The 24,628-nt window shown below is 37.7% G+C and overlaps 1 protein-coding gene across 2 annotated transcripts; it reads left to right on the forward strand.

Moving 5' to 3' along the window:
- The first annotated feature begins 2,054 nt into the window (after nt 1-2,054).
- On the forward strand, nt 2,055-24,628 carry STARD3NL (STARD3 N-terminal like). Of its 2 annotated transcripts, none has more exons than XM_032182545.1 (8): nt 2,055-2,115; nt 12,953-13,249; nt 16,315-16,392; nt 18,353-18,430; nt 19,793-19,846; nt 19,948-20,065; nt 22,509-22,607; nt 24,559-24,628. In XM_032182545.1, exons 2-8 carry the CDS (start codon nt 13,025-13,027, stop codon nt 24,609-24,611), a joined length of 705 nt encoding a protein of 234 aa, XP_032038436.1. In that variant the 5' UTR covers nt 2,055-2,115; nt 12,953-13,024; the 3' UTR covers nt 24,612-24,628. The 2 variants fall into 2 exon arrangements, with proteins under 2 accessions (XP_032038436.1, XP_032038437.1); XM_032182546.1 differs by having other exon boundaries at nt 2,115-2,179.

Consider the following 24,628-nt stretch of genomic DNA (forward strand, 5'->3'; position numbering starts at 1 on the left):
ATGATCTGAAACCAGGGCCCGGAGAGGATAAACAACATGACAGAGAGCAAGTACGGAAAATAATGTACTATAATACTCAGTTTGGAAAACAGGCGCAGCAGAGTTGAGATTAAAGCGATCAGCATTATGACAAGTGACTATTAAGCAGGTCTAATACTTACACCAATTTTAGTTTAACACACTGTGGTCAGATCTGCCGTTATCTCAACCTTTCGTGCCCCATGTTGGGCGCCAAAAAGACTGTCATGGTTTAACCCGGCTGGCAGCTAAATACCACGCAGCCGTTCACTCACCCTCCCCCCTCCCTCTCTGGGACGGGGGAGAGAAATGGAAAGTGAAGCCCGTGAGTTGAGATAAAGACAGTTTAATAAGACAGGAAAATAATAATAACAAAATAATAATAACAATAATAACAATAATGTTACAATGGTGATAATAGAAAAGTAATAATAATATGTACAAACAAGTGATGCACAATGCAATTGCTCACCACCCGCTGACCGATGCCCAGCTTAACCCCGAGCAGTCCGGCCCCCTCCCCCCGGCTAACCACCCCTAGATATTGTTTAGCATGACATCAGATGGTATGGAATACCCCTTTGGCTAGTTTGGGTCACCTGTCCTGGGTCTGTCCCCTCCCAGCTCTTACTGCACCCCCAGCCTGCCTGTTGGCAGGACAGAGCAAAAGGCTGAGATGTCCTTGGCTTGGTATAAGCACTGCTCTGCAACAATTAAAACATCGGGGTGTTATCAGCACTCTTCTCATCCTAAGCCAAAACACAGCATTCCACCAGCTACTAGGAAGAAAATTAATTCTGTTCTAACTGAAACCAGGACAAGGAGATAGTTTCCTTAACTGCCTTGTGGGTTGAGTTTCTGTCATTTCCACAAGAACTCCAGTCCTGCTTTTTTTTTTTTTTTTTTCCTCTCATCTGTGTAGATACAAGGACTCTGCTATAACAAGACATATACATATAACATGATATATAAAACATGAGCTTAAGCAGAATTGCAGAATTTAGGCCAATGACAGATAATCTGCTTTACTGTGTATTTTGATTGTTTCATTAACATTTAGGGGTGTTCACCTGTAAATAAAGCTATCTCTGAAATGCACAAGCTGAACCAAGATCATAGGCAATTTGTTATCTTGAACTATAGTACATCTTCTAATAACAACGTGGGTAAGCTAGTGTCTCAATGCAGTTTTTGACTCTTACCTGTATCATTGTATGTTGACACCTAATTGCCTAAAGACTGCAGAGATACATGACTCTTAGGCGATGAGGAATTAGCACGGAAATCCTGCTATAAATGCATAGTCTGTAACATGGAATCAGCATGAGTAGTAGCTGTTACAGGGTGACTATCAGCTCCTGCAGTGAGGTGTCTGAAATGCTCCTAAGGCCAGCTTGGGTTTTGTATTGTTATTTCCAGCACAACTGGGCAACGGGCAATGTTCTCTATGGAGGAAAACCTCACTTGGAATACTGCAATAAGAGATGAAATCAAAGTAGTACTGATGAGGAAAAAGGCTGCTTGGAGGGTGGAAGCTGCCTTGAGCAGTGAGACAAGCAACACCACTACAAACACTTTTTTTGTAGAGGAGTTCTCTTGTGTTGAGGATACGCATTGGGGAACTGATAGGATGGGAGGGGGTGGCCTCAGGTTATGCCAGGGGGGTCGGGTGGGAAGAGAGGAGACATTCCTGCTCAGAAAGCAGTCAGGTGTTGGAAGGGGTTGCCCAGGTGGCATCACCGTCCCTGGGGACATGCAAGGAAACGTTGGACGTGGTGCTTATGGACATGGTCAGTGGGTGACAGTGGTGGGAGGGGTACGGTTGGACCAAGTGATCTTGGAGGTCCTCTCCCAACCGCCACGAGGCCACGGCTCCCACAGAACAAAATGGCGCCCCCCTGCCTCCCCTCAGACGCTCCCCTCGGAGGGGACGGGGCTCCAGAGAGCCCAGCCCCGCCCCCGCCCCTGACCCCGCCCCCTGACGCTAACCCCGCCTCCCCCACGCAGCGGCCCCGCCCCCCGAGCCCCGCCCCCGCCCCTCCCGGCTGGGCCGGGCCTGCGGCGCTGGGTGTCTACGGCCGGGGCCCTGCGCGCGGGGTAGGAGCAGCAGGGCGCGGGGGGAGGGCAGCGCGCGCGGAGGCCTTTGGTGCCAACGGCCACGGTAACGGCTGGGCGGGGGGGAAAGATGGAGGAGGAGAGGGAAAAGGTGGTGGTGGTGGTGGTGCAGCAGCAGCAGCAGCAGCAGCAGCAGCAGGGCGGGGTTTTCTTCCTTTATTATATATATATATATATTTATGTTTACAATATTTACAATATTTTTTCCCTCTTCCCGGGGGCCGGGAGAGGCTAAGAGGGGTCACAGGGCGTTGTGGTTGCAGTTTTACGTAGGCCAGATGCAGGGTGCATTCTCTGTTTTGCTCACCTGTTATTTTTCTTGGTGAGGGTTCAGCGCCAGACGCTTTGGATAAAACCCTTTTAAGAATCTTTGTAATAACTCACGTGTGTTTCTGCCCATCTGTTTGTTTATTTCAGGGGGGATGTGCTGTGTAGACTTGGTGTTTGGAGAAAGAAATGCTCGACCTTTCTAATGATACTGAAATTTGGGGCTTGATTCACTCTTAGATGCGTTAGGCTTTCTTTTTGATGCATTTAGACGAGAATGCGTTATAATTTTCTTGAATTCTCAAATAATTGTTTAGCCACAACCATTTCCAAACTAACTCTGCAGTTATTCTAGGCTTCAATATGCTTGAAAGAATGTATTTAGATTTTCCCATTTGAAACTTCATTGGGTCATCATAGCTAAACGTATGCTTTAATAGCATCATAGCTAAACGTATGCTTTAATAGCATCATTTACTGAAATATTTCATAGGCCCAAATATTTACTGAAATATTTTATAGGCCCTCTTGAGGCTGGCTCCCCAAATTTCTCATAAGCAAGATTAATGGATTTCATCCAAAAATCAAGTCAACAAGTGAAATGCTATCAGTGCTTTTGCAGAAGGGTCTGGTGAAGTAATGATAAATGACAATTGTGGCATCAGCAGACTGTGATGTCAGATGGTTAGCCAGCACCATCCAACAGCTTAATGTTTAAAGGATTACAGGTGTGTTGCTTGTCAAATATTCTCTGATCTTACTATCAGATAAAAATCTGTTTTTAATTTGAAATTCTTAGTGATCATGTTAAAAGGCAATTTTTTTGTCCCACCTCTCCACCTCACTGGGTTAAATTCAGCTAGGTATGAGATTAGAAATAAAGGTTGGAAAAAAAGATCTGAGTAGATAACCAAGTATCTTATAATGACATTGTGCTTCACATATTAAGATTAGCTATTCAGTCATCATCCAAAGTCCTGAAATCATGTCACCTCAGGTAGCAGGAGTTAAATTCTGTCTAGCACTGAGAGAAAAACTAGACAAATTATGCAGAAGTTTGCTGGGAGAAATATTCTATGCTGAAGGCCCAGGTGTAGATCTCTGCTAGAGTTTGCTGCAGCTTGGACTAGGTAACATTTTCTTCCAGTGTCATTTAAGCCTTATAAGGAGAAAAGTTGAGGTAACATAAAATGTGATGCTTCCTTTTGCTTTGAAATGTGTTCATGACCTATAAAATCAGAGTTAAAACTGAAAAATCTTACAAAAGTTTTTGTATTTTAACACAGTTATTAAGTTCTTAAAATACTGTGTTTCTTAAGAGCTCTGAGGAATTCCCAGGGATCAAATTCACATTGAGAAAACTTTCGCACCATTTTGTTGAATAGCTCTTGAGAGGGTGAAGGAATCCTGGTGGTTTCTCACTAGTATATAAAATGCCTGAGCTTTTCTTGTTCCAGTAGTACCTAGATTGCAGCCTTGGGGCATATGTTTGTTGTTCAGTTAGGACACTTACTAATATTTGCTTGTTTTCTCTATGTGGTAAACCAGTATTATGTTTGATACCTCAGTAAGATGTTTGGCCTCTCTAAAGATTTGTGTTTTATATTTATAGAGAAATGCTGACAGGATAAATTGTATGTGGTATTGATAACTCAGAAGTAGGTTTATTTGGCCTACAGTTGTTATAAGACTGGTAAACTGAACGTATTATAAACTCTTTTTGCTTATTATTTAATGCTTAATGTGGTGAAGTGTGCAGTGAAATCTTTATTTTTGAGAGCTGATGTTGGGTGGGCTGCAACATCAGCTTCAGAGAACAGGATAATGTTGAGAAGAAGAGTTAAGATGTGGTGGAGGTTAATTGTCTTTGCTCTATCCTTGTACTACTTCCCTTTTAGGTCAGTTTTCCCCCCTTCCTCCCTCCCTCCTTTTCCAAGAAATCAGATGGTTTTTTTGTTTTTCTTTTTTGAGTTTTCTGTTGCCAACAGCTATTGTATGTTACCAGCATATGGTATGTATATAGTACCTTTTGTATGGTTTATATATATGTAATTAATATAACTGTGAGCTGATTGCATTTAACATACAATGAAATAGTTTCATTTCTTTGGTAAAACTAGTCCAAAACATCTAAACCAAGAAAGAGGTGATTTTTTTTCTTTAAAGGAAAGCAACAATTTAGCTTTGCTAATTAGTTAATTAAATAAGTGAATACTATAAACCAAAATGTATTGGTTTCAAATAGAATACATCAACAATTCTGTAACTGAAGTGCTTTTTCATTGTATGTTCTGAGGACTTAACTGTAACAGGGACAAAATGCATGCAGGTCAGGCCTGTAGTTTGAAGTGGTTAAATGTCAAGTGAAGGTGAGATCTGAGCCACAACTTCAGTGTATGTTACAGTGCATCTTCCCTACATGTCAGATTTTTATATTTTTCTTAAAATAGAATAGAGTTGCCAATTCAAAGACACACTCTTGATTAAACAAATAAACAGATTTGCTTAGGTTTAACTCTGAGGAACTGTTCCTTCATGTGACATTTCCCATGTCTTGTTTGAGCACGCTCATGTAAAGGCACAAAGCTGTTGTTGGTCATTTTAGAAGTAAAATGCTTGGGATGTACTGTTAGGAAGGATCCTGGAGGTAAAAATGGCAATGGGGATAAAAGCAAGGCATCACCAATACCAAATTTACAGGCTGTTTGCAATTTTTTCAGCTCTTGTAGGGCAAGAAGTGAAGTGGTAGTGCAGGGCAGCGCTTACTAGCAGGGGAAAAATTAGCCCATGCTTGGAGCACTTTGATTTGACTTTCTGTATCAGTTAGAATCGCTCCTGGGACAGGGGAAGATGACTTTGCTGTTTCCTCAGATGTCCTAATGACCCCATATTTTGACTTACTTTTTTTGTCCCCATTTCTCCTTTTAGCTTGTAAACTGTCCTGCACTCTTCCACACTGAGAAAAATACTGCTCAGTATGACTGTGGGATGTGTGTGGCTGCACTGTCAGTTTTGTCAGGTCACTATTAGAGCATAAGAAATTGGGAAGCATTTTTCAACCAAAACAACCATCGCTCTTCTTGCTTTGTCTTTTGTCTGACATCTAATTATCTGCTTGGTAATGTATCTTTCCAAATCTTGGCAATAAGTTATTTCAAGGTTCATCAGTATGAAACCAGATGTGCATTATAAGTACAAGAATAATTTGTATGCTGTACAGGCTGCACTCAAATAGTTTGTGCTTACTCATTTTGTACGTTGAATGAGAAACTTCCTTATGACTTGGGTAGGTAAGAGCTTCTACCTCAGGGTCATGCAGAACCACTCTAGTTCTTAATGCTCAGACACAGCTGAGCCCTTCTTAAGGTGTTTGTCTGTACGCTGAAAAGTACTGTCCTGCACCTCCTACTCGAAGACGTCCTGGTTTCTAAATGTATTGTGTATTTGTAACTTGTGATTCCTGCTGTGTTGCTTCATTGGGCATGCAGGGTAATGCCAAAAAGTTATATGCAGTATCTTGTACTTATATTTGGGAATTTTGTGAGCATGCGGCATTGAGCATGAGCATTGGAATTTTTCTGTCTTATGTTGATTAAAGTGTTTGGCCTAGGTAGAATAGGTAGAACACAACAGTATCTAAAAGCTTTTATTATTTTTTTTCTTTCACTAAGGAACTGGATAGGATAGAGGATAGATTGCAAGATAAAGTACATCTGTAAGTGTAAGTACACAAAATCTCTGATGGAGAAGGAGAACATTGCAGTAGTTGCTGTGGAGCTGATTTACCCTATACTACAGAGAAGGGAGGTGTGCTTTCCTATAGATAGAATACTGTCCTTGTGCTGAACAGTTCCTAGAATTGGCATCTATGGTCCCATCTTTTTAGCATTAGACTCGAGGTAGTTTTTGATATGTTTATGTTGGTCCGTACTAATTGTTTTCACTTTTTAGAGCCTGAGTTTCTTTGTGCACTGTGCAGCCATGCATTTTAAGTATTGCTTCACCTTCAATACAACCCACTTAATATCGATTTGAAGCAATTGTTTTTAATTCTGTAAATGATGGTTCTGCCTTTGGACCTTTTGATGATATCATATGACCTGCATGCTAACTAGAATGTCTCATGTCAATGAAAATTGTGTATGTTTTTTATTTCAGTCTCCTTTCCAAATGTTAACCACTGTTTTTTTAGCTTATATTTGGTTATTTTGTAGTTCTGTATTACTAAGTGGGTTTTAGTTTTGAATAGACATGTCCAGTATTAGGGTGTATCTACTTGCATAGCTTAACAACTTCTGCCTCCCTCCCTATTTTAAAACCAGAGCTTGTAAAAACAAGTGTGTATTTCTGTGAACTTTATTCTTTAAATGGAATAAGAAATCTGTGGAGAAAGGAAGAAAAATAGTCTTAATTCTCAAATGCGCTGTGAAGTAATTAATGGCAAAACAGATGTGATTTTTCATGCTGACCCAGATGAAGTTTTTTTTTCATCTGTCTCACAGTTCAGATGATGTGTCTTGGATTTATCATGTCAAGAAGTAAGCAGTCTTATAAACTACATGATAAATCACTTGGGCAACTTCTCATCACCCTAAAGGCTACTACTGTATTAAGGGCAGATACCTTCAGGTTGTCATTTAAACCCTTTGAAAATAAGCATCTTTGGGAATCAGTTATGCCAGTAAGGTCACCCAACAAGTGTTAGCTAATTTTCTGAAACTGAAAGTCCAGAAAAGGCTGGAATCACCATAAAATATCTGCTATTTAATTTTTGCTGTGTCAAATCTTTTTTTTTTTTTTTTTTTTTTTTTTTTTTTTTTTTTTTCTCTTTATGGCTTCCTTTTATGCTTGGATTTTGTCTAACTAATACATGCAGCTACACATGAGGCTTAAAGCAGTGGCTGATAGCCGAACTCATTTCAGGAGCCAAAACAAGGGGCAACATCAACAAACTATGCCTCGGGAGGCTTGGGATGAACATAGGAAAACCTTTGGAAAATGGAAATATCTCCTGATGCAGTTTCATCTTGCAAATTTGGAGTTTAGCTAAATAAGAACAGATATTATAAAGCCCTGGAATTTCAATTCCACAAGACTTCTCTAGAAAGTTGGTGTGGTACTGGTAAGTGTTACCCAGAGAAACATAAAAGTTTTCAAGTCTCAGTAAAACAGAGCCTATACTGACCAAATGTTGATGGTAGTCCAATGCTAGTCCTGCTAGAGGTCCCTTGCAACCAACATTTCTGTGATTCTGTGGCTACACGTGTTTTTGTTTTTTTTTTCCATTCTCTCCATTTTCTGTAGCTATGTGTCTGCTTCACGTCAGCCAGGCTTTATACAAATTTGTCTTTTTATTCTGCTTATGTGATTCAACTCAATGTGAAGGAGGTAATATACTGCTGTTGACCAGTCCAGTGAAGTCTTGTGGTATTGAAATACTATCTGCTCTTGTTTAGCTAAACTCCAGATTTCCTGAAGGGAACTGCATCTGGAAATATTTCCATTTTCCAAATTTTGTGCTTCAAAGATCAGGATATAATATCTATTAACTGAATCAATTTTAAAATTAAGTTGGTGTATTTCACTAAAGGTCTATGCTAATTATTTTTTAAATATGTTTTCATGCCTAGTAAGAAATACTTACCAGGGACATTACTTCAGGCTGAGACATTTTCAAAGATACTGAATCCTTAAGATGCTTCTAGGGCAGTGATATGTTACAGATAAAAATAGAATGAGTGCAGCTTGAAAAGGTTCCAAGTGCTCATTCAGAAAAGGGGAAATGGCTACCAGGAGGTCCCTAGCAATGTGTCTGCTACAAGCCCACTTCACAAAAATGGGTTCTTTCACTTAAATACAAAATAGAGGGAGAGCCTGTCAGCAGGATGGGTTTGGTTTGTTTCTAGCAGAGAATGGTGTAAAAAAGTGTCCGGGTAAACTTTGGAAGCAATCTCTGTCTCTTTGGGATTTTTTAATTTAATTTTTAGTTGGCATTACCTGTTCTTCAGAGCAGTTAGCTTTATCTGGGGTAGCTCTTAACTGGGTTGATGTTGGAGCTGTCAGAAGACAGCATCAGAGATTTCTGCTGATACTCCTGGAGGATAAAACAGATTTATCCTTATATTCCTCGTTTATTAGCCTTTGTATATTGCATTATGGGAATGCATTCTTTACAATTAGTTGCTTATTCTGTCTGAGATGTTGGCTAAAGTAACATTTCTCCATGTGCAGAAAAAGAATAATGTTGGAGATGTTTGTGATGGTAGGAGAGCAAATAGGGATGACAGTTAAGTCTCAGGCCCTGAGGTCCCTTATTCCTTCTGGAGAATTTATTTAGAGAACTCAAGCCTGGCACAGTTTGCTGTGCTGAATCATTGAATCCTAGAGTGCCCCAGTGGGAATGTTCATTATCTGTGGTGGATGCTGCCTGTGTGGGGCCTGGGGTTGGACCTTTGGAAAGATCCCCAGGGTCTGGTTCCTTTGGAAAGCTGCCGACTCGGGATGTGCTGGCTTCAAGACCATTTACTGCAGGTAATAGGTTGGCAGTTGGCTGACACTTCATCATTGTTTGAGGTTACACAAATGTGTGTTACAATTACCCAAGATTGTCTTGAGGTGTCACTTAAATGCTTTAGTGTTACGATTATAATGCTGGTTACTGTATTAAGCTCTGGTATTGCAAGGAATTCTGTTTTTGATGTCACAAACTGTTCCTAGAGACAAACAGGGACTGTAAGTAGCATGAAGTTTGATAAGGAGATGGAGAGGTAAAGAACTGGTATGTTTTTTTCTTATTGGTATATGAGAAAACTTGTTGGCAAATAAGTACTTTTTGTTTGTTTATGAATGAATATTACTACTGTTGCAGTCTCAGCTTTCTCATCAAGAAAGGGAAAAACTTTAATTTACTAATGAAAACCCTGTATTTTTTGTGCTACTTTGGCATCCTGACCATTGTGTTGGCGATGTCATCTTGTTTTACTCATTGAAAAGAAATAATTTTCAGGTTTTTTTTTAACCTTCACAGGAAAGCTATTAAAGATGGGAATTCTTGGGAGTGTTCTGTGTTGTCAGAGACATAGATAGAAAATACTATAGTTTTTTATAGGTTTCAATGGCAGTCATAACACATTACTTGATGTGCATAGTTTCTTTTATGCTAACGTAGTTTTTCTTGTAGTTTCTCTGATACTTTTAGCTAGTATTTCTTTTCCTAAAATCACTTACACATGATACTTTCACTTTCAGTTCTGATGAGCTGCTAATTGCCTTTTGAGTGAGCTATTTTCTAATTTTTTTGCTTTCAATTCTGGTTATCTCAGTTAAGTTTTGCTATGTTTTTTTTTTTTTTTTTTTTTTTACTTGTAAAGAAAAAAGGTAACAAATTACATTGTAGCTTATGAATAATAAATTAGTATAGTAATCATAAAAATAAATTAAAACAAGGATGGTAGAATGGAAGAATAAGGATAGTATAGTGGTAAAAAAAGAGAAGTACTATCCTGATCGTCCATCTCTAATATGCATGCAAAACTAGCAGATGTATAACATGTGCCATCTGCTTATATTAAAGGGAAAATAATTGTGTTAATTGTAAACGTAGCCTTAAAATCAAGGGGTACTTCTCATCATGTGTTATGAAAATATTCATTAGACTTGAGGGCAGTGAAGGAGTACAGTTCTTAGCAGTTAACCTGGCTTATTTTAACAGAAACCTTTACTTTTCACCCATACTAGTTAATACTATTAATCAAGTAAAATCTTCAGTTCTCCAGGATAAATTTGGGTATTTAGTTATCTGTTTGGAAGCTTAAGTTACAGCCATAACTGTGAAGTGTTAAAAAAAAAAAATAAATAGTATTTTAAATCTTGGCTACTTTTCAGGAAAAAATAAAAGTGTTTAACTTTTAATGGGTCTGTATAAAAAATTGACTTAGCTAAGTTTTTACTTTAGCAGTAGGAGTTGGGTGAATGTGAATGTATTGGTTAAGAAGCCAAAAACAAACAAAAAGCCCTTTTACTTCTTATAGAGTCAGAAGGCATGAGGAGAAAGTGTATCACAAATTTACTAGTGTGGATTCTTATCTCAGGAAAAAATATTTCCCTATGAAAAGTTTCAACCTTTCAGTAAACTTACAATAAGAGGATTGTGAGTCTGGTGTCACAGAGGAAACTCATGGCAATGAGTATTGTTTCTGTTCAAGGGAAGAGAGGACAGAACAGATGGCAGAGCTTTTTGCAGAGTTTTTAGTTGGTTTCAAAATCTTGTTCCTTTCTGTAAAGGAGCAAAACGAACCCTTGGGTACAGAGCACGGACTTTACTGGAGGCTGTTATGAGAGAACCTGGTTTCCTCTCGCCTTTGCTATGTTCCTGTACTGAAATGTTTCCTTGTGTAGAGTGGCTAAATGAAATGTTTTGTTTTAGTAGGCAGATGTTTTAGAAAATAAGTGGCTATTATCAAGCTAACTGATATATGTGACTTGTAGAAGGTTTAGTGGCTGGTATTTGAAGCAGAGGTATAGAAATAATTGCAAAGCATTTTCTGGCTGAAAATGTTCATCAGTACAGTAGAGCTGGGGAGAAGCGGGTTCATCCGTGATTCTTACTGTGAAAGAATTCCACATTTGTGTTCTTAACCTAAAGCTTCTTAGTGCTTTCAGTACTTCATTGTAAGTGTTTTGCACAGAAATGTGTTGCAAGTTTGTTTAACTTCCAAGTTTGTTCACTTGCTTAAGTGTTTATAATTTCTAATTTGGCGGTGACTCAGAGGGGAGGGAGCTGTGTTCCAGAGCCGAGGCTGGTACTGACTGGGGAGAGTCATTGCAGTAACTCACACAAAAAGCTGGGCAAACAGGAGGGGGAGTTAAGGACAGTGAAGATGCACTGTGCTAAATCTGGTTGGAACCATCCCTTCAACCATCCCTCTTGTATCTGCCTTTTCCTCAGCAGTGATGTGTTTGCACTGGAGACCCCCTTTCCCACCTTTCCTTTTCCTACATCTCTGTCTATCCTTTGGTTTGTCTAGTGCTGTGTTACAAATCACGTATGCTTTTCCTCTTGTGCCATGCCTGTTTTCTTGCCTAGTGGAGTTGAAACGATGTTGTTACTTGGGATAGAAGAGTGGGAAGCGTTTGTTTCCATTTTGTGGTTTACTGAAAGACAGCCCACACAGGAAGAGACAAATTTGTGTTCTTGAATTTCAAGAAGTTACTACCCCAGAGTTACAGAAGCTTGACTGATGTGATTTGTATTGTGGGATGTATAGCTTAATCTTCTGAGTGTTTGCATAAAATTAACATTTCTATGCATTTCCTTGAAACTTGTAACCTTCATCAGCTCCTTCTAGGAGGGGGGGGGTTGAGTTTCTAATTGAGCATATTAGTCTGTTCCAGTTTTATAAGAAATTGAACCTGAGAATCTTTTTTTTCAAAAGCCTTATAGTCAGTAGAGGCATTGCAGATGAATTAATCTGTAGAACAGATATCTGTATACTTGCTTTGTAGAATATTTACTACAGTATTTAGGGATTTTAATGGATTTTTAACCTTTTGGTAATGCTAGTTTGGGATGTGCTGATAGCATGTCCAATGAGGATTCCTCCCTCTCCCATGAGGAAAGGCTGAGGACACTTGGTTGTGTAGCCTGGAGAAGAGGAGGCCAGGAGGCAACCTCCTAACCTCCTTGTGTTGCGAGGACATTTGTTGTCGATGGAAGGAAGACACAGACGCTCAATATGAGTGATCAGTGAACTTCGATTTATTGGATAGCTCAGTTGTCTTTTATCTAATTCAATATAATTAGCTCATACATATTGCTGAAGCTAAGCTCATGATTGGTTAGTGCATTTCTCTATTTTATCAGCTAGTTTCTCACTCCCATCAACCGAAATAACACAGTTAGTACTTTCCCAGACCACCAACAGATATCGTGTCCTTGTGCCTGATTAGCTCCCAGACGTTACGTACTTTCTCAGACTCATATGAGCTGCGTTCGATACTTTCTTAGCTCGCGACCTCCTAGTTGCTCAACATTCACATGACCTACTTTTCTTAACCATTCCTCCACATCCTTGCTCTTTTCTCATTGCATCCCAAGGAGGGGAAGTGCAGAGGGAGGACAAGCACCTGTCTCTTGTCCTCGTCACCAGTGCCAGGGCATGTGGGAATGGCGCATGCTGTGTGGAACTTCCTTTAAGCTGGGTTACTTTTGAGTGTTTAAGTCAGAAATCTTAAAGATGTATATCATGATTTCTATTTATGCCTGTTTGATGTCAATACGGCAGCACAGAGAATGGAGTCTTCTACATCTAGACAGTGCTCTCTTATTCCCACCTGTCTATATGAAAGTTTATTTCTCTTGTTTCACAAATCTTAGCGAATGAAGAGGGCATAGGTGTATCTTTTTTCTTTTTGAAACATTTTTTAGAATCTACTTACCAAATGTTCCTAGCTGTCAGTTTATGGTGAAACAAAAAACTGACTTGGTAAGCAAAAAATTGTGTAGTGGATTTTTGGTGCTTTAGTGACTAATTAGATATCTTTGTTTACTTAGAAATTCTTCCTATATGAATCATCCTTCAAGTGATGGTGAGCCTGGAAGAAGACTACTTTAAGCAAACCCAGGATGAATAGGGTGCCAAATGATGCAGAAAATGCTCACAGCAGCAGCGTGGAATCCTGTCCATCCTTGCGAGATGTCCACTCTATCAACCCGGCACAGCTGATGGCAAGGATTGAGTCCTACGATGGACGAGAGAAGAAAGGCATATCAGATGTCAGAAGGACTTTCTGTTTGTTCGTTACATTTGATCTCTTATTCATAACCTTGCTGTGGATAATAGAATTAAATGTGAGTTGTCTTTTCAGTACCCCTAGACTTTATTTGCTTCAGGAGTGGTTAACAAGCTTTCTATCCCAACTGTATGCTATTCGTATCATTGAAACTAAGGCAGTTTTTCATTTTTAGTGTTTTATGAACTTGATACCTACTTTTATCATTAGAATATATCGTTTTTATTCATATAATTAAACCTTTTGATGTTCCTCTAGTCTATGAACAGTGTTGAGGAAACTATTGGAAGTCCAGTGAACTTCTCAGGCAGCAAGAAAACAGAAGTATTACTATGGTTGTTTGAATGTGGCAAATAGGGTGAATTTTATCAGTATTAAGAGTGTTCGTTCTCCTGAGTACTTCAGTGACTGAAGTGTTAAAAAGACTTAAATGGCAAAAACCTTTCTTATGTAGTGCTATATTTTCTGAGAAACCTAGTATAAGTATGTTGTTTGTGGTAGGATACATTGAAACAATATAAACTGCTGCAGTTGCTACCTTTTAACTGCAGCATTTGTAATTTGAAAGACAAACTAGTTCTTAGGAAATTTCTGGAAAGAAGTAGGGTAGAAGGTTTGTTAGTATTTGATCACTAGCATTCCAGTTTTGGAGTTCAGTTTTAAGCTATAACCTAAAAATTCATTTATGAAAGGGCACAAATGAAAAAATAGGAGGAATCCCTTTTCTAGATAATAAAGTTCTCAAGTTAACATTTGTCATCATTTGGTCACAAATAAATAACCTTAGTCTGACATTATGAAGTTTTAGGAATCATCTGTTCAAATAATTTGATATACTGAAAAATCTGTTTGCTGATTTCATTTGAGAAAGCAAACTTTGCCTGCCTGAATGCTGTAATTTTGTGGCTTTGACTTCTGTTATCTCCTTAGGTGGAAAGTCTGTTGTATCTGGTGCATTATTTCAGCTGGCTCAAAAGAAAACCTAGAATTCCGATACTTCATTTTGGCTAGTTTTAGGCTAGTTTCTTAACAGCACGTTTGACTAAGAGGAGCAGAATCTGGTTTTGTAATTCTTGTTGGGGATTTAGAACACAGATTTTCATATTATTGCTCTCAGTATATTTAAGACTATAGAAAATGCCATAAACTCCTGGTATTTTGAATGCTGCAGCATAAAGGATCTCAAGATCTTAGCAGTTCTTTGTGAAAAGCCTTGCTTTAGGGGAAATTTATGAACCCTAAGCCTTGTAGTGTCAAATGTCAGCAAGAATGAAAAATGATGTTTTGTTTTCATAAGTGATAATATTCAGAGCTATCTGTAATCTTGACACACAGTTTGTTGTGCTGTTTTTTTAAACTGAGTTTTGTTTGTTGGGAAGCTAAATAGCATTGTGTTAGGATTGTCCTTCACTGGTACATAACTAATAGGACTTCAGAATTGCTTCCAGAGTGCCTGTATGTCTGGTTTTCCTATTGTCCCTGTTATCCAATGCGCTTAAGCAAAACCTTTTTTTTTTTTTTTTTATGCACTTCAGGGAGTAGCTACCTTGGTAGTTTGAGCAAACCCTGCATCAAGGCTGTCATGGTTCTCTGTTCATCCTTGTGCTAATATGGTGCTCATGCAACCATATGTTGAACAGTTTGCTGAATTGTCTCAGAACTCAGTCATCAGCCGGTGCTGATGTATTGTGTTCTTTTATTCTGTGGTGTATTTTGTTTTATGTTATAGGAGGAGAGGGCTGAGACAGCATGTCTGCGACTGGAGAGAATAGGGACTGCCTAGTCTTTTCTTTTAAATTGACCTCAAGTGCCATGCAACAGTGTTCTGTGTGTTACTTTGCATGTATCTTCCCTTCCATTTCCTCCTAAGTGCTTTCCAAAGGCTTATGAGTCTACAGACAGTTTCCATCACTCTAGAATCTTCCTTATTTATGGTGGAAATAAATGACCATACCAGCTGCAGTTGAGTAAACAATGGGAAGCTATATTTAAAAAGCTGTCTGCTAGTTATAGAGGGGAGAGGGAGAAAGAGGAAAAAAAAAAAAAAAAGGAATAAATTTGGAGTTGGCTTGTATAGTCACAGAAAAAAAAAAAAAATCGAAAATATCCAGCAATGTAGTTGGGAAAAGAATGTTGAAGTATCTACGCTGTTCTGATTTGAGATGGTGAGCATATATTGGGATGCTTTAGTGTACCTCCTTTCTTTGAAAGGATAACAGAAATCAAACTTCAGATTAAAGCTTTTTGTTGATGTTATTTCCCACTGCTTTATGTAACTATTTCATGCAGTCCTTAATTATCTAATTTAATACTAAATTCAAACAGCCTTTGGAATCTGATATGAACACTACGGTTCTTCACTCCCAGCTAAGACACTCTTGTTTTCTGAGCCAATGCATCCTAAATTATTCTCTTAGTAACCCATTTTGGACAGGAAAGTGATGAGTGCTTCCATGTGAAAGAAACATGGTGGCTAAGGAAGATGTAATTATGAATCTCCTCAAGCAAATGAAAGAATTAAGACTGGATTTTAAACCATTCTCTGACAAATAACTAATGATCACGGCTTCTGTGTTCTTTACATTGTATTTCTTTGGTTTTGCTCAGTTCTCTGGAAACAAATAGCATATATGCTGTGAAGGAAAAGGTCTGGAGTGTTAATTCAGTTGTTTGAATTCAAGTGCTAAAGCATCAGAGATTTTTAGTATTTCCTATTTGCTAGCATGTGACTAATGAGCTAATTTCTGGGTGCCTTTCTGATCAGCTGTTTAGATTCTTCTGAGACATAAAATGCTTAGTAAATCTGTGTAGGAGAAGTTATATTTAATTTCTTTTTCCCTCAGCAACTCATTTGCTTTTATTATAGGACAGTCTGAAATGTAGCTTGTGTAGGTCAGGTTATTAACAGTGATAATCCTAAATGTTTTGATTTTGTAAAGCATTCTCATTGTATTTCATGATTATAATCTTTAAAATTATATTTTTAGCATACTGTCTCCTCTGTTTAATTTCATGATTGTTTGTACATCCATCAGAAACTATTAATTTACACTTCACATTTGTGTATTTTCTGGCTTCAGTATCTTCTGTTCTGAAGCTGTGTGTGGTGTTGTTCCCTTGTAGGTGAAGGGAGGTATTGAAACTACATTAGAGAAAGAAGTTCTACAATATGACTACTCTTCTTCATATTTTGATATATTTGTAAGTATCCTTAAAAAAGGGGGGGGAGGGGGGGGAGAAAAGCAAATTAGAGTTTTCCCAGTTTCTTCCTTCCCCAGTTGTTCCCAAGTTTGAGTCCTGTGAAAGGGTCGATCTCTTCTTGATAATTAAAACCAGAAAGGCTTGTGCCAAATTTCACCTGTGTTGGGGTTTCTTGGTCCTTCTTTGGCAGCAAGTTTTCATGGAGCCTGTTGATAAAGATGCTTCGGCATGCTTCTGCTTTGGGGAGGAGGGGGAAGTGAAAAACTAAGTCATGTGAGACTAATCTAATCTAACGATAATTCATTAAGAGTTGTAGACCAGTAGTCCTTCAGCTGTAAAATCATTTTGTTTAAACTGACATTTTTGTCCTTTCACATAAATAAGTCTGAAGTGAGGAGGGAGACTGTTACCAGGTTGGCCTGTATAGGTCAGGTTTCTTTCAGACTTCTCTGTTTTAACTCAAGGTTTTAACGTTGTACTAAAAACAGGTGACATGAAGTATGGTGTTCTCCTTTCCTATGTATAAGTTTCTTAGGTGCATGGAAAAAGCTCTTCTGCCTCAGTAAGTTTTTCTCTCTTTCAGCAAGGTTATAGTTCTGTAGTTGTAAAGTGTTTTGCACTGCATAGACCAAGTTACTGATCTCTAAGTGAAAGTTAAATCTTTACGCTTCTTGTAAAGCGCCCCATTTCCTTTGCATGATTGTTAACTCTACCAGATCTTGTTTGCCTGGTAGAGATAAATTGTTTTAGTTACTTAATACTGATTACTATATCTAGAATATCTCTTTGAAACTGTTTTCTGATGCAGAAGGAAGTTTTTTACCATTTGCCATGTCAAATGTAATGAGATACTGGATACAAAAATGTCATAAGCTATCAAACTATACTGCCTCTCTTTTTCTCTCATCATTATTTTGCTGGCTGCTTTCCATGATGTTTACCCTACTGTAGAAATGAAAAAAAAAAAAAATTATCTGTAAATCTCGATTCTCCGAAGATTATTTTGCCCTGTAGTTGAACCAAGGGTTAAAAACTTCTAAGGAGAAATAACAGATTTCTATTGCCTGGGAAAGGACTGGGTCATTGAATTCTGCAAAATGAGTTGTGGATTTATACAGGATTTCTTCTGTTTCTGCTACAAATGTCTGAAACATATTTGCATAATGTTAAATGTATTTATTGTAACTCTGGCACTATCTGTCCCTGACCTCTCTTCATTTTTTAGTGTTTGTTTTCACATTTTTAAAATTGGATGCAATCTAATATGAAAGAATAAACAGGGAAACTGAAGGTTAGGGTCAGTAATCTCATCCGTCTGCTATTGATTTCATTTTTTTCTGGCTGAGAAATTGCATAATTTATCTTCACCTTAAAAATATTTGTAACTGCTTGTTTCTGCAGGCATCTCCATAAAGAATAATTGATCATTGCAATATTGATATTTCAGTAAATATCTAAACATTAAGTAAGCAGAAAATTGTTTTTAAAAAATCCCATCTTCCCGTTGCATTTTTTTAAATCTTTACAGTTCTTAATGATACTATTGGCACAGCAGTGCACTGGTAAGATTAGTGAGATGTGCAGTGACATTCAAGGTATTTGCTGGATTAACTGCATCCAGATTTAACAGTTTAGATTCCAGTCAGGTAAAATAATCATAAATATGTTTTGTGTAGCTTTCTTATGTTTCTAACTTATATTTGTGGAATTGCACATGCTTTTATATTTGAATCTATGGAGGCGTGTGAGTAGCATCAGCTGTGTGCTTTAAAAATGGGAAATGATATTCTTTTTCTGTTTTAATAAGCAAAACCACCTCCAAATTTGTTTCTCAATAGCAGAACTTGGATTGCCCTGTTATAATTTATTTTGTGAGCAGTTGTGTTTTCAGTCAGCTGAGAATCTTGTGGTTCTTCTGTGTTCCTGAATTAACCAACATTTTTTTTTCCTTTCTCTATAGCTACTGGCAGTCTTTCGATTTAAGGTGTTAATACTTGCATATGCAATGTGCAGACTGCGCCATTGGTGGGCGATAGCTGTGAGTAGTAGCCAAGCATAATGGAGTTTTAACTAAAATGGATCAAACACATTTTTAGATGCCTCTTAATGTTTGTATGTTAAAAAACATCTTGATTCTGTATATAAAAATTCATTTTACAGTAACAGACTAAAACGTGTGGAAGATTTTAAGCCTAAAGACCTGAATTTAATAGTATAGTGAGTGTGTTCCTTATTAGATATCATGTTAACACAAATTGAAAACTAACTGAATCCAGCATGAAAGGCTGGTCATAACCATTTGATATGTCTGACTTACTGCTTGAGCTATGTTTGAACCAGAAGTATTGAACTGTATTTCAAAAAGAACTGACATTTATGGTACCAGAAATCCAGCAATCTCAGACTTTTTTCCATTACACTGTAGTAGGTCCATGTGGAATGAATTCATGTATAACCTTCTTCAAGTGAGTAGTATGTGGTTTCTTTAGTAATCTGAGATTGTCATGATATGTTTGAAATTGTGGTATTAGCATGATACAAATAACAGTTACTGGTGCTCTGATTGTGATTTATTTTTTTAAATTAAGTGCACGTATCCAAAAATCCTTTGTCCGTAGTTGTGTAGCTTTAGAGTATTTCTTCCAATTATATCCTCCAACCTGATACAGTTGGTTGTGAGGTGACGAGGGCAAAAATGACGTGGTGGTAAACAATGAATATAGCTATTGCTTCAGTGAAGGTTTTGAAGAAGCTGGTAGTCTTTAAAATTCTGCTCGTGCTTACCAGACCCTGGTTAGGTTCTGCTATTTAAAGAATCACTGCACTCAAACACATTAATAGAGTTCAAAAGCTTGTCACCTGCTATTTTTCAATCATGTCAGGGAATATCAAGTCTTCAAAGTGATTTCATTTTTTCATAATATCAGAATGTGAATTAAAATATTAGTTCAAGTTCCCTCACGCAAATATATATTTGAAATGGATCTTTTGATTTGGATGGTAGTGGAAAAAAACATTTGGAGCAATTGCTATTCACTTTTCCCCAAATAGTTGGATTTACTGTTCTTTTTTTTTTTTTTTTAAAGGGAGTTGATGAATAAAATACTGTTTTTTCATTATAGAGTAAGGTCACAATTTATACAATGCATCATCTGTGTAGCATCTAAACTGCCTGTCTGCTATATAGAAGTCAGATATGTATTTGGAGCTGTCTGTATTAAAAAGACTATCCATATTAATGAGGCTATTTTAATAACACTTAAAAAACATATCAAATATAATATAATTAATTTATAATCTTGCTGTTAGTAAATTATTTAAAGCTGCAACTGATACAATGGCAGAAATGAGAAGTAAATCCAATTACTAATCTTAACTTTTCTTACCCTGTCTCTTTCAGTTTACAACAGCAGTGACCAGTGCCTTTTTATTAGCAAAAGTAATTATTTCACAGGTATATATTCTAATCAAACGTTTGCTTTGCTTTGCTGGTTTTTGAAAGCAAATTTCTTCAGGTAAATTTCTATAATGCTGCTTGGTTTTGTTTCCTTCAAGCTGTTCTCACAGGGTGCTTTTGGCTATGTGCTGCCCATCATATCCTTCATACTTGCCTGGATTGAAACCTGGTTCTTAGACTTTAAAGTGTTACCACAAGAAGCTGAAGAAGAAAACAGTAAGCTTTTGTTATTTCTCCATCAGTTACTGAAGTTGGCAGCATTTAGTTCCATATTGTCTGGCAGAAGAATGCTTCTTTCAGTTTCTCAAAAAAATTGAAGAGCTGTGGAAAAATTAAATCATATGGCATATTTTTTTCCTTTTCTGTAAAGGAAAATATGTCTTCAAAGAAGTAGGGGTTTTATTAACTTAAGGAGGCAAAGTTACAAGGGACAGATCAGTTAGTTGACAAACACTTCAAGAGCATATCTAATTCTGTATGTTTAAGACATGAAAATTTAATTGGCTTGGGCTTGTAAAATTTTGCTTTCTGAGTAATGCATAGAATAATTGGCCCCTCTTCTGCAGAGGGTAGGCACAATAATTAACTATGTGTCACTGACTCTTCCTTTGAGGTGGAAAAGGGAAAGCAAAGTATTATGGAGAGTCTGCTTCATGCACAGAATGAGACCAGAGCAAGTATGAATTCAAGATGAGGCAGCAGGTCATCTGACACTGAATGTATTCAAATAAATGGAGGAAACCCACTGGTTTAGTTGAAAGAGAATGTTTCTTGGTTGGTGAGGAAAAGAAAGCATAGATTTCTGCCTCAAATGCTTTGTTAGTTTCAACAGCAGGCAAGTAATTGTACAGCAAACCTCTTACTTGTACATCGCTATCAGAAATACAGTCTGAAATGCCACTGGAAGGATGTTAATCTATTAGGTAAAACCAAAACCTTTACATGGGTATGGATGCTGTCATTCCTTAGTTCACGGAAATGCAGTCTTTCTACTTCAGTCTTTTTCCTCCTCTTTTCTACCACTCTGAGGTAGAAATTGGTTGAATTGAGTACATTCAGTTTTGCCTAGAGAAAGGGAAACTTAGGATATTGTTTATTTGTGTTTTTTAAATTTTGTTGAGGGGGTGAGGAAATACAGTTACATTACACTGAAATAAGAAATCTAACCACCTCAGAGACTTTTCCATGTTTTATACTAAATATTCATAGACAAAGAAAATGACTCATGTAGATACTTGATGATATTCGTAATCCTGTGGGAAATCAGTGATATTTTCTTTCTTCATTCTTACTAAGCTTCAAATAGATGGTATTTACTTAGACATGCGTTGTATTTGAACTCTGTTTTTTAAAAAAAGAAAGGGTTTCACCGGAAAATTCAGGTTTTAGGGAATTAAGTCAGACGTGATGAACAGCATAGGCAGATTGTGGTGGATGATGGTATTTATGTAGGGTCTTATTTGCTCTTAAGTTGGTCTGAGGCAGGTAAGGAAGCAAGATTTTAAGCTTTTGCTTTTTAACCGGGTACTTTTCTCAACTGTCTTTGGGGATGGAAGTTGAAATTTTGCCATCTTTCATGTTTGTTTTTAAAAAAGAAAAAAAGAAAACAGCAAACCTAATGCTAGTGTTCACAATTTGGAGATATTATGTCTGTGCCTTTAAAGGAAAAAAAAAATAAAAAACAAACCAAAAAAACCACCTGTCTTTCCATTGATAAAGATTTCCAGTTCTAAAAATTACCTTCTGTGAGCAGGGTTTAAAGCTAAAATCCTCCGAGAATGTCTTCCATTGTCTTGTGACTTGTTAAGTATGGAGACTGTTCTCCCTCTTTTGGACAGAATGGAAATATAAGTAAAAGAAGTATCTCCTTTGGAGACTTCCAACGGGTTAGTAAGATAAATTTATATGTAAAAATAGTTGATTGACTAAAAATAAATCTTTCCAACATAATTGCTTGCCACCTCAGATAACTCTCCTGATTCAGTTAAACATCAAACTTCGTTGTTTTTCTCCAATCAGTCTTTACATGACTGAGAGTAAACAATAGAAGTTCAATAGCTTTATGTTGGTCTAAAACGTCATCTTTGCCCCTTTACTTATCAGAAGACCTGTTGATGGCAGTAAGGATGAGATGAATTCCATTCTTTCCCAATCCCTTTTTTGTCCTGTATTTTACGCAATAGAATAGCCCTGGGATCTAGTGTGTTTTCCTGATTTGGGGTGAAATCGAGCCAAAGGATTTGGAGTTACTAGGTGCGTTGAGACAAATAAATGGAACCAAGCTGTAAATGAGGAACTTGATTTGGTTATGCATAGCAGCTCACCGAGCATTAAAAAAATATATTTCAGAATTTTACTTAGCCAGTGAATATTGATGAATTTAAATTTACATAATGCATCCTAATGCACACAGTGGAAAGAAGGATTCCTTAACTTGTGTACAGTACTCATGTTTTGCTGTAGTGTGCTTCTTTAGATGCATAAAGGTACAGAAGGCACATTAAACGAACAGTTTTCATTTTTCTCAGCAATTTATAGAAGTACATGTAACTTACTAGGAGTGGTAATAGAATACATCAGTCTTTAAGGTGCTTGATCTTGATCAAGACTTGATCATTAAGATGCTATCTAATAACATGGATTTTTTTCTTCCTTTTAGGGTTTTTGATAGCACAGGATGCCTCTGAACGAGCAGCTCTTCTTCACCCAGGGGTCCTCTCTGATGGGCAGTTCTATTCTCCTCCTGAATCTGTAGCAGGTAGTTATGTCTGTATAATGAATGGTTGTTCTTACTGGCATTAAACTTCTGCATATTCCCTCCTCCCTCCACCCCTCTTTTGAAGTGTAAAGTGGTGGGGGATGAAGGGGGAAACTATTTTCCTTTTTAAATGGAAAGTGTACTTTACAATCCTAAAACATAAGCTTCTTAGTAATTCAGTTTAGTAATGACCTATCAGATGAATTACAATATAGGTAGTTGGTGGGTCTTCTGACGTGCCCCAGAGTCGTTACAAAAAAGATATTCTGAAATAAAATGGCACAGCAACTGAATGGAGGTGATCAAAAAATAAATTGAAATACTCCAAGATTTAAGAATGTGCTTGCAGGCATTTCAAGGAAATGAGTAATTCCTTTGAATTAAGTGGACCCAGAATGAACCCCAGGATTCCATGTCAGTCTTCTTACCTTAAAATGTAAATTTGTTTTGGTAAAGCTCTGCTGTGCTATGTAATATATTTAAAATACAAATATCCACTAATAGCTACAGAGACTTCTGCCAGTCTTGCATGATAGAGATACAAATGTTGGCGATACCGCACAGTTTAGTGGCAGCCTCTATAGTTGCTGAATGTCTTGGTGTTATAAAGAACTTAGAGCTCCATCTAGGGATGAGAAAGCATTAAGACAACATTGAGTATAACGCTGTGTTGTACCAGCATACTATGTAAATCAAGAACCATTTCAGTGATTCCACATAAACTTGCAATCTCTTCCACATGGAAATTGTTAAATCCTTATTCAGTAGCACGATCACGGGGAGTAACATGGCTTGAAAATAGTAATTTCTTCAAAATTATATGGTGTTTTTTTTATATAAGACAAACTTTCAATTTTTTAAGAACAATTTTTAGTCAATTTACGTATTGGTTGGAAAAGTATGTAGAGGTAAACTATTCCTCATGATCACGCAGGCTAAATAAACCCTTCCACTTGCGCAGTGATACATCTAAAAACAGATCTTTGCTGTCAGGAGGTGACGTTTACAACAGGCTGTTAAGAGTTTGCTTCCTTTGAAGGTACACATGTTCAAGCATCCTCTTCTATCCACTTGGTTGTATGGGTTGACCCTTCATCTTCAATGTAACACTTCGTTGCCAAGTAGTCATTCCAGGTGTAGCATGTGGAAAGTCAGCCTGAAAACAGCTACTCCTTTGAACTGCCCAAGACATGCATGTTCAATGCACAGAGTGAGAATTTCCTCTATCATCCTAGATGGGGCTGACTGCCACCTCAGGTGTAGACAGAGACATCTGCAGTCTGGACTGTAGCTTGAACTGCAGCTCAGCACTGCTCACTGCACGTGCTTAGTACTTTCTTGCTCTCCCTGAAATGACTGATCTGTCTAATCACTGTCCAGCAAAGCCCTGCCACCTGCAGGGGCCATCTTTGTGCGTGTGGTGTTGTGGTCAGCTAAATTTTCTTTCTGGGGCCCTCTAGCACTTTGTCACAGAAAAGAGCTGGGATCATAAAGGGGAGAGAAGACAAACGGTAAAGGAGTGAGCTTAGAGTGAGACATTTTCTTGCAAGAACACTAGTTACAGAAATTATTAATTTTGTAAAGCAGAGTATTTTGGTGTTTCACACATGTTTTCCATAGCTGTCTTTTGAAGGGCAGGAAACACCAAGTGAGAAAAACCTGCTTCCCAGTGAGCTCCTATTTAGGAGTTGATTGTCCTGATTGTGTTGTAGAGAAAACTTGAAGCACATGCTAACTGAATCCCTTGACAAGGATAGGTATTTCAGGAATGATCCCACTGCTGGTTTGGGGGTTCAGTAACTGGAGGGGAGGAAGCCTTCAAGATGAAACATCTGAAAACAAAATAAGCAATCTAAAATTAAATATTTTGGAGAAATAGTTACTTTGAATTACCTTTTGATGAGCCATTACTGGTAGTTCTCTCAAATAACATTCCTTTCTTCCTGTTCAGGATCTGATGAAGACTCTGAAGAAAAACAAGACAGTGAAAAACCAGTTGTATAGCAAATATGGAAAAGCAG

This window comes from Aythya fuligula, chromosome 2 (assembly GCF_009819795.1).
Source record: "Aythya fuligula isolate bAytFul2 chromosome 2, bAytFul2.pri, whole genome shotgun sequence".
NCBI lineage: Eukaryota > Metazoa > Chordata > Aves > Anseriformes > Anatidae > Aythya > Aythya fuligula.

Excerpts from the sequence above, each read along its gene's own strand:
- STARD3NL (XM_032182545.1), top strand. The coding sequence starts at position 13,025 with ATGAATAGGGTGCCAAATGATGCAGAAAATGCTCACAGCAGCAGCGTG. Across the intron at positions 16,393-18,352 it reads CTTCATATTTTGATATATTT|CTACTGGCAGTCTTTCGATT; the intron begins GTAAGTATCCTT and ends CTTTCTCTATAG. Across the intron at positions 18,431-19,792 it reads GCCATTGGTGGGCGATAGCT|TTTACAACAGCAGTGACCAG; the intron begins GTGAGTAGTAGC and ends TGTCTCTTTCAG.